The sequence below is a fragment of the Biomphalaria glabrata genome, chromosome 3 (assembly GCF_947242115.1).
Source record: "Biomphalaria glabrata chromosome 3, xgBioGlab47.1, whole genome shotgun sequence".
NCBI classification, from domain to species: Eukaryota; Metazoa; Mollusca; class Gastropoda; family Planorbidae; genus Biomphalaria; species Biomphalaria glabrata.
Window position 1 is genome coordinate 48,130,734 of NC_074713.1, and position 14,718 is coordinate 48,145,451.

The window sequence follows — 14,718 nt, forward strand, 5'->3', positions numbered from 1 at the left end:
CACATATATATGTATATTTGCGATGGGGGGGGGGAGAGAAAAAAATTCCACTCCAAAAGCCCCCCCCCCAAAAAAAGAAATCATGGCTAACCCCATGACACATAGATTTCAATCTAATTCACTAGATCAATGATACACAAACTAAGGGTCGTGGTATATATCAGCTAGTTCCTAACAAAAAGCAAGTTGATTGGGGTAAATATGAAACAATTTTGTTGCACGATTTGATGAACAAAATCGGCCCCCAAAGTGGTCCACCCAGGCCGCTTCAATATTTTCAGAAAGAACATCCGAATGAAATTATATCAAAGACAAATGACAGATAAGAATGGAGAAAGAAGGTTGACAGATCGTGTGCACTGCCCCAACGGTCCAGCAGATCAAAGGATAGGTGAAAGTAAATGTAACGTTAGATGTGAACCAGGCCTAACTAGTTTCCCTTTCAGACCTTGTGGTCAATAGGGCAGATGATGTAAAGTTCATCTGTTTTTGTGGCCTACGGTTAACGAGGGTGTCATGTAGCCAGCACAACGACCAATCGCCTTTACTTTTCCCCAACTAATTAGAGCTGGGTGGACTTAGAGGCGTTCAAAGATTCCGAAGTTGAAAATCCCAGTATTCACCAGGATTCGAATCCGGGAAACCAGGTTTGGAAGCCAAGCGCTTTACAGCTTAGCCACCGCGCCTCCCCAGGCCTAACTGATGTCTTATAATGATCTAATTGTTTTGAAAAGGCTCAATGTCTTATTCGAATCCTCAAGAAAAAAAAACATTTCCGTAAAAAAGAAAAACAAATTTTAACATTTGATAAACATGAATGAGTAATGGACAAGAAAATGATGTTTACAAGATTACTATTCGTTTTAAATTATGTCTAACTTATAATGCATACTAAATAGATTTTTTAAAAATAGTAAACATTTGTTCGTGTGTAAATATAGTACTTAGTATAACAGAACTTACATAACTTGACAATACTAATATAAAAACAAAACATTTTGACAAAAATCTACAACCGTTTGCATAAATGTGTTAGAAATATGGAAAATATGGTCTCCCCTAATAAAGAGCCTCAAGTGTTTGAGTGTTTAATAGTTAATAGTTCTAAAAGTGGTGTATTTTTATGAAAAAACTGCTTGCATAAGTGATTTAAAAAAATTGATTTTTCGCTTTCAGAAAAGAAAAACGTAGCCGTTGCATTAGAACTTAGAATGGTCTAAAATATTGTGATGTCGGATTGTCACTATCTTTTCTAGTTTACAAAATCTCACGGGACTGACGGACAGACATTTCACACAAAACTAGTAGCGTCTTTTCCCCTTTCGGGGGCCTCTAAAAATGTAAAACAGTTTAAACAATATTGAACACAACTATATTGAAATGGAATATATTTACAGATTGGACATGGCTAATGGAGCTGTGGGTTATACTAAATGACGTAATTTTCTGGTAGGATTGCTTAAAAGTCAATTTTCGTTTGTTTTAGAATTTGACTAATTCTTACAATAAATTTTGGCTAAGTATTATCATAACATAGAGAAAAAACTGTATTGTTAAAAAACTTTATAATTTTAATTTCTTTTAAAAATGAATTCTTTCGTCATTATTTTAGCACGTGAAACTTGATATATTATTTATCGATTTATTTTAAATAATAATGATACATTTTTATAAAATTTTAAAAATAAATAATCAATAACAAAATCATAATAAATTTGATATACTTCATTAAACAATAATACAACTTACTTTACGGCTCTTCCTCCAACATCAAACATAAAACAACAATTTGAGTATTCACTATACAAAATATTTATTCTATTTACACAGAAATCACACCATCATTGTTTTTTGTTTAAATTGATTGTACATTGGTGGCCAGAGTTACTACATACGCACAGCATGGGCTGCCAGCTGTTGAGACGACAACATGACGAAATCAATGCTGAAAAGTTCATCCCATATATTCTGAAGAATTATTTCTGGAAGCTGACCGTCTTCGTTGCTCTTTACGATCGTCTGTTTGACTCGTGGGTCACCGACAACATCGCGCAGCAATTTTCCTTTGGAGGGTTCCGTCGACATGTCATGAACAACTTGTTTCCAGCAGTCGAATGTGTACGTCGCCACTTGATTGTCGCTTTTGTGAATGATGTGCTTTTCAGTGCCTAGTATACACCATCCGACTGGACCCGCAGCCACTCCAGCGGTGACTAAGGCAGCAGCACCAGTTCCTGAAGCACTAACTCCTGCAGCAGTGCCTCCGGCGATAGCAGCGCTAGTTGCTGCACCTGTTATAACACCAGCAACAGTAGCTCCGGCTGTTCCAGCAGTAATTGCTGCACCGGTGATAGCTCCTGTCGCAGTAGCTGCTGCCGTTGCTCCTGCCACCCCGACGGCTGTCGCTGTTGCGGCGCCAGTTGCTCCTATCGCTACTCCTTCGGCTGCGGCAGCTGCAACAATAGGTGCTGCTGCTCCACCAGTTAAAACAATGGCAGTTACTCCTCCAACTACTCCTACAGTAGCTACAACCATCTTGTGAAATTTCCTAAAAAAAAAAAAAAAAAAAAAAAAAGAAATGTACATAAATATCTCAATCTAAATTGGTAAAACTTACTGTCTCTACGCTTTTTCTTATTTCATATTTATATCATCCATGGACGTAGCCAGGGGAGGTTTTAGGGGATCAAACCCCCCCCCCCCGAAATGAAATTCCCCCCCCCCGAAGGGGGGAGTCGGAATTTAGTGACTGATTTTTTGCTTTGATTTTGTTTATTTTAGTTGAGATTTTAATACTAAACCATCACTTGCGCCAGCACAACCAAAGGGGTTTTGAGTTTAAAAACCCCTACCTGGGGGTTTTGAGTTTAAAACCCCTTACCAGGGGGTTCGAGTTTGAAAACCCCTACCAGGGGGGGTTCGAGTTTAAAACCCCTACCAGAGGGGCTCGAGTTTGAGGATAAAAAATACATCTTCAGTGTAAGAAAAAAAGAAGCAAATTACGCACTCAAAATGTTATTAGCGTTGCCAAAATGGGTTTTGAGTTTAAACCCCCATTCAGAGGGGTTTGATGCTTAAAATACCTATTCAATATAAAAAAAAAGCAAATTACACACTAAAATTATTTGAGCGTAGCCAATCCAATCGGAGGTTTTGAGTTTTAACCTCTCTTCTACAGATGGCTTTTTTAAAAAGTTTAAAACCCCTCCAGATGGTTTTGAGTTTAAAATCCCCCTACAGAGCATTTTGAGGTGGAAAACCCCCAACAGATGATTTTGACGATATTTTCTATATAAAATCTAAAGCAAACTACAGTCACTTAATTCCAAGAGCGTTTCAAGAGAGGTTACACATTTTTACCAGTGGCTGGGCTCCATTAATAAACTGCAGTGAATAGTCATCTGCCGAAATTGAAAAACACTAAATGTGGCTCAACAAAGATGGCTAAGACAGATTTTAGGAGTCAGTTATAGAGATCGGGTCTAAATCAAGGAAATCCTATGCCGAACTGGGAGTCGACCCCTTAGTAAGATTGTGCGAGAGCGACGCATGAGGTTTGCTGGACATGTTCTCCGACAAAATGAATTGCGCATAAGAAGAGTTGCAATGATATCCTAGTACAATTTAGCGCCACACTTTCATGGAGGTCTACAGAGCAGGTGGGAAGAGGCTTCAGACATTGCCAGTGACAGATTTTTGTGTAAACATCTTGCCGCCAAATACGCCGAACGGCGCGGGAGTGTCTAAGTCAGTAAGAATAGCAGATTAGGTTTTTGAAATAGCTGGATAATACACTGTAGATACCTCAGAATATGCATTTTGTTAGCTTTCAATACAGGAAATAGTGCTTGGCGGCGGGGCTATGCCCCGCGCTCGGGGAGCTCCCGGCGCTCTCCCAGACCTCCTTGCTAGCAAGCACGGGGAGTTTACAATTTTTTCACTAACTCCAGAAAGTACCTATTTTAGAGAAGAAAGAATGAAGGGTCAGACGCCACTTATTCATGGAGGTCCTCATGGCGGGTGGGATGAGGCTTCAGACATTACCAGTGACAGATTTTTATGGAAACAGCTTGACGTCAAATGCTCCGAACGGCGCGGGAGTATCTAAGTCAGTAAGAATAGCACATTAGGTTTTTAAAATAAAACTTTTTAATAGCAGGAAAATGCAGTGTAGATACCTCAGAATATGCATTTTGTTGGCTTTCAATACCAGAAATAGTGCTTGGCGGCGGGGCTTGGCCCCGCGCTGGGGGAGCTCCTAGCGCTCCCCCAGACCCCCTTGCTAGTAATAGCGGGGAATCTACAATTTTTCCACTAACTCATGGAAGAACCTATTCTAGGGCACAATAAACGTCTTCCGAGATAATGAAGGGTCAGAATGTAATAAAGATTATGTACACAAACACACATAAATACATATAATTTTTTTCCGCGGATGGAGGGGGGGGGGGCGGTTGGGGGGGGGGGGAGAAACCCCCCCCCCCCAACCCCCCCCCAAAAAAAAAATCCTGGCTACGCCCATGAATTTATCATCTAATCTTATAAATTACAGACTTTAGTAGATACATCATAGACGTTTCACATGTCAATCCCTTTGATGCTTTTATTCTTCATTTTAAATCAGTTCATTTTAAAATATTGTTATAAACTTGGTGGTGGCACAGAGAGGGGTAGTGGTGTGTGTGTAGTCAGCCGACTCAAATCGCCCCAGGCCAGCGCTAGACGAGCGGTCAACCGTGACAAGTTACGACGGTCAGCCGAGACGAGTGTCAACACGGCGGTTCGGGAAGGATCGACGGCGGTCCGGGAAGGATCGACGTCGTGAACAGAGCTCAGGAGCGTCACGAGAGTTGTAGTCATCTGACCACCTAGAAACGTCGAGCGGCGTTCTGTCCAGTTCGAGAAGGCCAGTAGGGACCCTATATAAGAGCGGAGGTGTCGCAGTCAAGACGGTTCAAAGCAGGGGTTCAGAGCCCGGTTCACTACAGTCCGGTCGACTACAGCACAGTTCAGTGGTGTGGTTCTGTACGGAGCATTACGACGGTTCAGTGCGGAGTACTGTCTTGGTCTGTGATCGAGTCCGACACAACGAGCCTAGTGTGTGAAGTTAGTCCTGAACTGTTGAACCCAGTGCAAGCCCGGAACGAGACGGAGAGGCCAGTGCAAGAGTTGATACGGCGGAACGGTGTTATCGGAGAGATATTTGTACAGTGTACGTGTTGCCAATTGTACAGTATTGGCTGTTATTTATTCAACTATTAAAGTGTTACGTTACTTTGGAGCCCTGAGTTGTCAAGTTCTTTAAGTTGGTGGTGTATGGTGCAGTTTGCAGAGAGCCTGGATAGTGAGATTCGTAACAATATGTTAAATAATGTTCATTTAACATTCAGCAGAAGTCCAGTTTTATGGCAAATGGAAAAAACAATGGTTGGTTGACTGTTATTAATAGAAATAGATTTCCTAGCTAAATGACAAGACCTTTAACTGCACACTACATGACTGAAGACACAACCCGTGTAAAGTAAATAACTAAACTTACTTGCTTAATATTTCACCTTTGTCCACAAAGCCTTGCTGAAGTATAAATGCAGTCAATTGTATAAGGCTTATTGACTTATATACAACCCGACTGCTCGAGATATGTGCATGGGTCTTTCACCTGAAATTCAAAATAACTGTGATGTGTTTATGACGTGAAGAACAGAGTTCCCGATAATTTAAAAGGTTTTCCTCGGAATTGCAGAAAAAATGCGATGCCAAGACTATATTCTAGTTAGAAAGTTTTTGTTTTTCTATAAATTTTACTTTCTTGAAATATAAAAATAGACCATAGTTTCAGTGACCTCGTTCCTTAGTAGAACCATAGCTGGCGGGTAGAGGGCAAGGGTAGGCCATGCCTGGGGCGTCAATAGCAGAGGATTTGATTTGCAAAGGGCTGCCAGATGTTTCAATTGACAAAAAAAGATGGTTATTTTAAACAGAATTCTCGAAAAAGTATTTAGAAGATTGTTATTTTAAACAGAATTCTCGAAAAAGTATTTAGAAGATTGTTATTTTAAATAGAATTCTGGGAAATGTATTTTAATTGACAAATATTGTCAGATAATACTTAATTCATTTTATGTTATTTTTAAACTGCCGGTACTCTATTTTTGTTGAACATGAAGCTTTGACTAGCATTTTTTTTTGTTTTTATTTAATCAAGCAATATTATTAAAAACGCTTAACGCTTCCTTTTCTTCCTTAGATTTTTCTAATTATTCCTTAATGATAAGCACCTGTACAGGATAGATTCTTAAAGCTTTAGTTAAGAAGATATTTCACAAAACGTTTTCGCCAATACTATTCCAGCGTCTACTTTCCAGTATTTGGTAAATTATATTACTAGTGAAGTACCATCGGTCAGTTCAGGTTGTGAAATAAATAATTAAGCCGCTTACAATACGTCTTACTCGAGATAAGGATGATCCTGGAAGGTCAAGGCCACTACAGGCACATGCTAAGCTGCCTCGAAAATTTCAGTCTGTCACAAGTATTCTCAATTTAACTTAAATCGACATGTAATTTAGGGAGATTTCCAGGAGCTCCTGGTAAATCGACAGGAGGGCTCGGGAAATCTGTTTTAAGTTATAATATGGTTTAATTTTATAATTTATACAGATTGAATTAGCGCGGGTCCTATAAAAGTGCGGGTCCTATTAAAGTGCGGGCCCACTGCGATCGCATAGTTTTCAGAGGCCTAAGGCAGGTCCTGCAATATAGCGGCGTATGCTACGCCGCCGGTCGACTGGTTTAATATATCTCCTTACTGCACTGTGGTGACATGCCGTCAGTCGGCCTAAGATTACAATAATATGGATGTCTCTTCTTTTTGTATGGACGGAGACATGGTCGTGCTAATTGATAGTTGATATATAGTTCATATCTTGTTATATTCATGCAGAAAATATTGAAACCCTCATTTTTACCTACCTGAGCGGGCCACTCGGGATCCGATTCTGAGTTTGTTTCCATACAAAATCTTAGTAACCTTGTTTTCAATAAAATCTTACTTATTTTAGAGTTTGCTTTTAGTATAATTGTTTTCGTCCTAAATTTCAGACATTTTCCTTAAAAATAACTTTTCCAAAAAACTAAATCTTATGAAAGAATACTTTTGTTTAAGAAATCATTTTTTTTAGAATAGCAAGTAAAGTAAGTGGAACTCCCCCAGCGTGTGTGCTATTAGTTTTACAGAAAATCGGGAGTTTTATTTCTTTAGTCATAGACCTATTTATAGTACAGTCGTAGCTTCTTGAGAATTTCAGGATAAACCCATACGCCCCTTTAAGCAATCGGGGTGTATATATATCCATTTGTCTTGATCTACCTATGACTGCATTTATACATCTGCAAGGCTTTGTGGACAAAGGGGAAATAAGTACCAAGTAAGTTTAGTTATTTACTTTTCATGAGATACTAGGACGCAATTAATGGTCTTGTCTCTAATCAGACATCTCGCTTTCATCTCGTTAGTCTAAACAGAAAAACAAAACAGTCAAAATACTTAATTTTTAAATTTGCCCTAAAAAACATATCATTTTCCAGAATTAGTGTTGAGTGAATTTTGTTTTAATGAATAAAGTGTAGTGATGAAATGAGGTTTTAATGAAATGAAGTTTTAAACTAAAAATGTGAGACATTGCTCAGTTATGTTTATATGTATGTATTACTATGTATTATATATATATGAGTTGTTTATATCGTTCTTCTTTGCTGGCTGTATTTTTATTTCAGCCCTTGTGTCTGTGCATATAAATAATAATAAGGCTAGTCTTAGAGTCCGAAGATTAATGAGGAATGCAGTATTTCCCGTGGCTACGCAGCCCCAGCTGTGACGTACATATTTTGCCACAATCAGGGCAAGCATAACCATTGTCCGTCGGTGGTCGATTAATATTACTGCAAATATCTCGAGTACAATTGTAGACAATAGTGCAAGAAGGAAGTTAGGTACTATGAGAATTATTAACTGTATCGAGTGTCGTTCTTATGTTTACATGTGCTTGTAACTCGTCCGAAAGAATGTGTGTTGTGTAGTCATTCATTTTATTAAAGCCATCTATAAACTATATCACTCAAATGGTCTATCACAGTAATGCCCAACCTAATTTGGCCTGCGGGCCATTTTAATTTCTGACACTCGTGTCGCGGGCCACATGAACGAAAATGTACAAAAAAAAACAAAACGAAATGAAATTGACCTGAATTTGAAACTATTAGAATAGAAAACTATGGATCTAGTACTTACAATAAGGAATTGGATAACTGAAGAGATTTTTTTTTCACGCTTCACAAAATAGCTTAACTTTTGTACTTAAAATAAGAGCAACATTGTAGCTAGCATTGACGCCGACTCATTTTCTTGTCGCTTTTTGGTAAATATTTCCAACAATCCTCCAATCTCTAGGCGTAGTTTAACAATCTTTTTATTCGCGGCTCAAACCAAGAATGACGTCATATTTGTTTCATAATGACGTTTTTATGTTGTTCTTTTTGGAAACAGCCACACATTTTTTTTATAAATCAAATATTTTTGCTTATTATCATGATCCACAAAAAAAAAAAGTTCAGATCCGTTCTCTTTTTCTGGTAGATTCTCATTTCATAAACACACTAATGTTAAAGGTCATGGTACCAATCAATTAAAGAAAAACTGACGGCCCTAACGTAGGTAAAGATACATAAGTCAACCTTTTTTTTCGATGGGGTTGTCTACACTTTGTGCCGACATTTCGGCGGGCCGGATGGAACCAAGACGCGGGCCGGATCTGGCCCGCGGGCCGTATTTTGGGCATCACTGGTCTATCACATTGACCAATCACAGGTTGTGTATTGACAAGAGTATGTTACCAGATGTCCGCTCCTCGTCACGCTTGATCACTAGCCTCGGTCTGTGTCGGACGGACACGAACTGTCCACAGTACCCGCTCCGCCGGTTCACTAATAGTAATACAAACATTTTTTGTCTAACTTCTTTTTCAAATAACATGGACACGATTGCAGCGTCAGGTCTCAATCTATTGCGATTGCATTGGCGCAGGTATGGATTTCGAGGACCGGAGGGCTTAACCACTATACAAACTCCTAAATTTCACTTATTGTCCTCTTCCCTACCCAAACTTGGCACAGCGAAATCCGTTTCGCATTGGGCCCAACATGTCCGGCGCTGCTATTTAGTGTTTTTAAAATGTTTACTTGTAAAATGTTTTACATGTTTCGGATATTCCTCCAGAGTTTACGATAGTTTACTTCCTAGTCCAAGCATCCCGCAGGACGAGGGAGGATGGGAGCGGGCAGGGTTTGACAGTCCAGCGCTCAGTCATCCGTATCGACGTGTGAATACCCCCTTTTGTTTTTTCGTGGGGTGACTATCCGCAGAAATAAGAGAGTGATCTTTCCTTTACTTCTTCTTCTCATCCTAACTCTTGAGGGAAGAGGAGAATTATATATATTACTAGTCGACCGGCGGAGTAGCATACGCCGCTATTTTGCAGGGCCGGCCTTATTTGACCACATTGGGCTCCGCACTTATGCGACCGCAGTGGGCCCCTCACTTACATAGGAACCGCGCTAATTCTAGGTGTATAGATTATTACAATAAACCACTGTGTAACTTATATCAGATTTCCCGCGAACTCCTGTCGATTTACCAGGAGCTCGTGGAAATCTCCTGAAATTGCAAAATATACGAAAAAGTCCTGGAAATATCCGGAAATTTTAAAAATGTTTAGAAAACTCATACAAATCTCCTGAAATATATAGACAAAATTTGTAATTTTGGGATTCATTCAATATGGAAAATGCTAATCCTATGCTATAAAAGAAAACCGCCTTATCTCGTAATTTTGGAATCTGGTGAAAGAAGCTTCTCGCGCCTCAAACTAATTAACAATTACTTTAGTTCAACAATTCTCGTAGGTAGATTGAAACATTTGGTAATTCTTGCTATTGAGCTTGATCTATGTGGGAAATAGAATGTTTATGATATACTATATGGCTTCCCTACACCCCAGGCTAAGCTCGTGTAGTATTCTCTGCGTAGTAAAGAATGAATAAAATGCAAAGACGAATATATTTTTTAATACAAACTCTTAATTTTCACTTATTATCCGTATCCCTACCCAAACTTGCCCCCGCCAAATCCATTTCACATTGGGCCCACAATGGTTAAGTCAGGCCCTGCTATTTACCTTAAAATATACGGAAATATATAGACAAAAATGTCATTCAAAATGGAACACGCCAATCCTTCCTCGCGATAAATAAAAACGGCATTGTGCGTTAGCCGTAATTGTGTAATCTGGTGAAAGAAGCTACTCGCGCCTCATACTAATGAAGAATTACTTGAGGTCAACAATTCTCAAAGATAGATTAAAACATTTGGTAATTCTTGCTATTGAGCGTGATCTATGTAAGAAACAGAATTTTTATGATACACTGTATGACTCTGCTACACGCAAGGCTTGTAAAGTAATTATGTACGTAGTAAAGAATGAATTAAATGCATAGACGAATTTATTTATTATTTATTTAATAAAAACTCTAAAATTTTACTTATTGTCCGCTTCCCTACCCAAACTTGGCCCCGCGAAATCCGTTTCGCATTGGGCCTTACAATGGTTAAGTCCGGCCCTACTATTTAGTGACCTGTAAATATGCATAGTAGATTTCTTGTTCTCTTTCCATGACTTCTTAGTCACAATGGTTAAGTCCGGCGCTGCAATTTAGTGTTTGTAAAATGTTTGCTTGTTTTACATGTTTCGGATGTTCCTTCAGAGTTGACGATAGTTTACTTCCTAGTTCAAACCTCCAGCAGGACGAAGAGGGATGGGAGCGGGTAGGGTTTGACAGTCCAGCGCGCAGCCATCCGTATCGACGTGTGAATACCCACTTGTTCTCCCCCCCCCTCTTGATTTTTTTTTCTGGGTTGACTATCAGCAGAAATAAGAGAGTGATCTTTCTTTTACTTCTTCTTCTCGTCCAAACTCTTAAGGGAAGAGGAGAATTATATATATAGATATATATAGATAAACTGGAGCACGACGTTACGTTATAAGTTTTAATTATAACTTTGAATAGTTATGGGTCGGGTCCGTAACATAAACGATTAAAGTATTTAGACATCTATGAATTTCGATGGCTGAGTTTGATACTCGGTTCGAATCTTGATGAAGACTGGGATTTAAATTTCAAGATTTTTAGGGCGCCCCTAGTCCTCCCAACTCTAATGGGTACCTGATTTTAGTTGGGGAAAGTAAAAGCGGTTGGTATTTGTGCTGGCCACATGACACCCTGCTCTTTAACCATTGGCCAAAGAAGCAGATTATCTTACCATCATAACATTATCTGCCCTATGATCTGCAGGAGGAACTTTTTATGCCTATAAGAATGCATCCACATGTAGCACTAGTTTTGGCAACATTCATAAACATAGTAATAAGTTTATATGATTTCATTTGGTTATCTAGCTTTAAATTTTGAAAATATATATTGCTGTTTTTCAAATGTTTCTGTAATGTGTATTTTTTTCAGAAGCAGATAACATACATAACAATATCTTCAGATCTCAACCCATCTAACATGACCGTTATAATCGCAGGAGCTGCTGGTTCGATCGCAACTTCTGGACTTTTGAGTGGGAGTTTAGTTGGTGCCACTGTCGGATTGGGCATTGGCCTTGGCTTTCAGATCACAGGCACAGCAGGCACTGCTGCTGGAATAGCGGGCGCAGTTGGTGCTAGTGCGTCTGGTGGTTCAATACTAGGGATTGCTTTGGGGAAAGAATTAAACAGTTTATTGGTTAGCGGTGCCATGGCAATGGCTTCAGGTTATGTGGCTTCAGCTCAACATGTTATTCACTCCGGCCCAGTCGGATGGCTTGTTCTTGGCGCTGATGTCAACAGCTCTCCTACAGCGACATGCACCTTTGATTGCTGGAAACCTGTGGTCCACGATCACTCTGTCGAGCCATCAGCTGGAAAGCTGCTAAGAGATGTCGTCATGGATCCTCGCATCAAGCACGTGACAATGGTGCCATCTTTAAAGTCTTCTTGTCCACAAATTTTTATTGAAAATGTTTGGAACGAAAAATTCCGAGTTGACTATGTAACTCTTCCAAACAAACTGACGGCTGCTCATGCAGTACTCATCTAGAAGACCTTTTAAATATGGACATATTTCCCATGTACAGCACTAGAGTCCTCATTTTCATGTCAATATTATTTACATTTTTCTTGTAGTATACAGCACAGAAATACGTGTATTATTATTACTTATCATGCTTGATATGACTGTCAATAAATTGCTTTGAAGTTTTGAACTAAATTGTTTACAAAGAAAACCTGTATTTACGTTTCCAGATGACTAACTACAAGCCATTCTTGTCCGATGTAAAATGCAGTTCAAGTAAATAAAAAAAAAATAAGTTGACTTCATTGGTATCTGTAGTTATCAAGTCTCAGATGCATATCACCTGTTGTAACAGTAGCGGTGTTGTTTAGAAGGATGATGTCACTATCTTCATGCTCAACACCAAACGGACGACCGCATCCGTTGTTCACCCGGGCAGATAGAAATATACATTAAAAATAAAGGTGTCTACAGTAATGCACCCCAGGCTTGCGTGTCAGGTTATCTTTGTTGTCTACAGATTGGACATTAGGGCGATGTCCATTCATCTCGCAAATCTGTTTGTTGAACTTAAAAGATGGCGCCAGTCTATTCAATCGGTAGTCAAACCTCCTCTTCTGTCTAAACTGTAAACGTTGGTCGCGCTTCTTGGTGGATTTTGGTGAAATATTCTAAGTTCACTGAGATTGTTGATTAACTCTTTCTCTCCGTAATTATTTACCACATTCTGATGGAATCAACGTTTGTATCGTGGTTAGGAGAAAAAGAGTTAATGCCTGTGTGTGTTTGTAGGTTTCATGTTTTTTTTTAATTATTATATAAGAGCATAAAATAATCAATTGGAGTTATAAAGAAGTAAAATGGTGTTTTAGTCTGTATCCTATCTTATATAATTATGTTATCTTATATAATACTGACGTTACTTCAAAAAAAAAAAAGAAGATGATTAGATCCTACGCGTCATGCATTTAGTCATGCATATTAACCAATGACCTAAATTCTGCCAACTCACTGCTTTTTCTGGCTAGCTCAAGAAACCTATTCCATGCTCTTAAAGCACTAGGGAAGAAGAAGCATTTGTACAAATTTGTCCTATCATATGGAACAAAAATTTTAAAAGAACATTGAACTATTTTAAACTTTTAAGCACCTCGGTACTATTGTAATCATTTTTTTGTCTGCAAAATCAGATTATATCCTAAAAAGGCCAAATAATAAAGCTGCAAAGGAAAAGGATTTTGTTTTTAGCATTTGCAAAAAAAAAAATAAAAAAAATAATGTATTACCATGCCCCCATCTGCAGTATATATGCAAAAGTAATTCTAATATCTTCTGGAATTTTTAATAAAGAAATATATAATTATTATTAAATGTTGATATTTGTAAATTTGCCTTTATCAACCTCTTTTTTATTCTACGGTGACTTGTTTCCATGAAAATTAATTAAAAAAACCATAAGAGAATCAAGCAATCTTGTAAAATAACAGTTAAAAAACTTTCGTAACTTTTTAACAAACAGTTTTAAAAAATAAATTGTTACGAATATCTAGAGTTGAGCTCATTGATACAATACACGCCCATCGCATTAACCGTTTGATTGTTAAACGAGCTGAGCCAAAGGCTCTTCGAACTCTAGGCGTGTAAGCTTGCTTGAACAAGTCGTTCTGTCTGTAAGAGATCCAACTCAATGCCTATGTAAAGCATTGCTATTTCCGATGTATCTGTCACTCAGGGCGCATGGACTAGAATGCATGGCCGAATGCCCAGTACACCGGGAACACTGGGCGCATGAATTATCGACAGGGACGTGGGAGCTCTCTTTCAACTCCGCTCAGTGCAATGGGAAAGCTCTCGCATTCCATTGGACACTCATTTAGCCAAATCACTTCCTTAAATTATCGTTTCCACCCGAAAGTCAAGTTGAGGCAGAATAGCGAACCATGATCGCATTAACCTGAGATTCCCAAAGTACATGTTTACACTCAAACGAATTCACAGACGACAGTCACAGGCACATTATCTGGAAAAGAAACAATCATATTGTGCAATTTTACAATGAAACACTAACCAAATTTAATTAAAGGTAGTACTTAAAGCATGCAATATTTACATTAAAGAAAGTACTTGCCAAATTGTCATGACATTATAACATTTACTGAGATTCACAATCAAAGGATCTTACTAACAACACACCAGTACAAAACTATAACAACGAACAAGACAAACAAACAACAAAAAATACTTTAAAAAAATACTTAAATTAAATACATCAATTGGTTTGGATCGGTCATGTGAATTAATTTTTAATAGGGCTAGACTAATAATAATAGATCTTTGCGATTCAAAAATATTTTTACCAAAATGTATTTGTTTAGCGCAATTTCATGCATTTAGCTTTCTCAGTGCGCTATGATCCTATCACATACCTGGACAAATTGGGAAAGAGGGAGGGGGAGATAAAACGGGAGGAAACTAACAAGAGCACATCGACTGTAAAAAAACAAAAAAAAAAGATAAAATAACTATTCTTCCAAAGTTACAGTATCA

At 38.4% G+C, this 14,718-nt stretch overlaps 1 protein-coding gene and 1 long non-coding RNA gene across 2 annotated transcripts; one reads left to right on the plus strand and one right to left on the minus strand.

Annotated features, from left to right (window-relative positions):
- Positions 1 to 1,796: 1,796 nt before the first annotated feature.
- LOC129924932 (uncharacterized transmembrane protein DDB_G0289901-like) lies at positions 1,797 to 7,057 on the minus strand. The gene is made up of 3 exons (XM_056022409.1): positions 6,973 to 7,057; positions 5,540 to 5,659; positions 1,797 to 2,548 (listed from the first exon to the last, which is right to left on the minus strand). Exon 3 carries the CDS (start codon positions 2,533 to 2,535, stop codon positions 1,888 to 1,890), a length of 648 nt encoding a protein of 215 aa, XP_055878384.1. The 5' UTR covers positions 2,536 to 2,548; positions 5,540 to 5,659; positions 6,973 to 7,057; the 3' UTR covers positions 1,797 to 1,887.
- A 57-nt stretch (positions 7,058 to 7,114) lies between these two features.
- LOC129924934 (uncharacterized) lies at positions 7,115 to 13,404 on the plus strand. Its single transcript, XR_008776801.1, has 2 exons — positions 7,115 to 7,427; positions 11,575 to 13,404. It is a non-coding gene; the product is annotated as an uncharacterized LOC129924934 (long non-coding RNA).
- The last annotated feature ends 1,314 nt before the right edge of the window (positions 13,405 to 14,718 follow it).

Excerpts from the sequence above, each read along its gene's own strand:
- LOC129924932 (XM_056022409.1), bottom strand. The coding sequence starts at position 2,535 with ATGGTTGTAGCTACTGTAGGAGTAGTTGGAGGAGTAACTGCCATTGTT.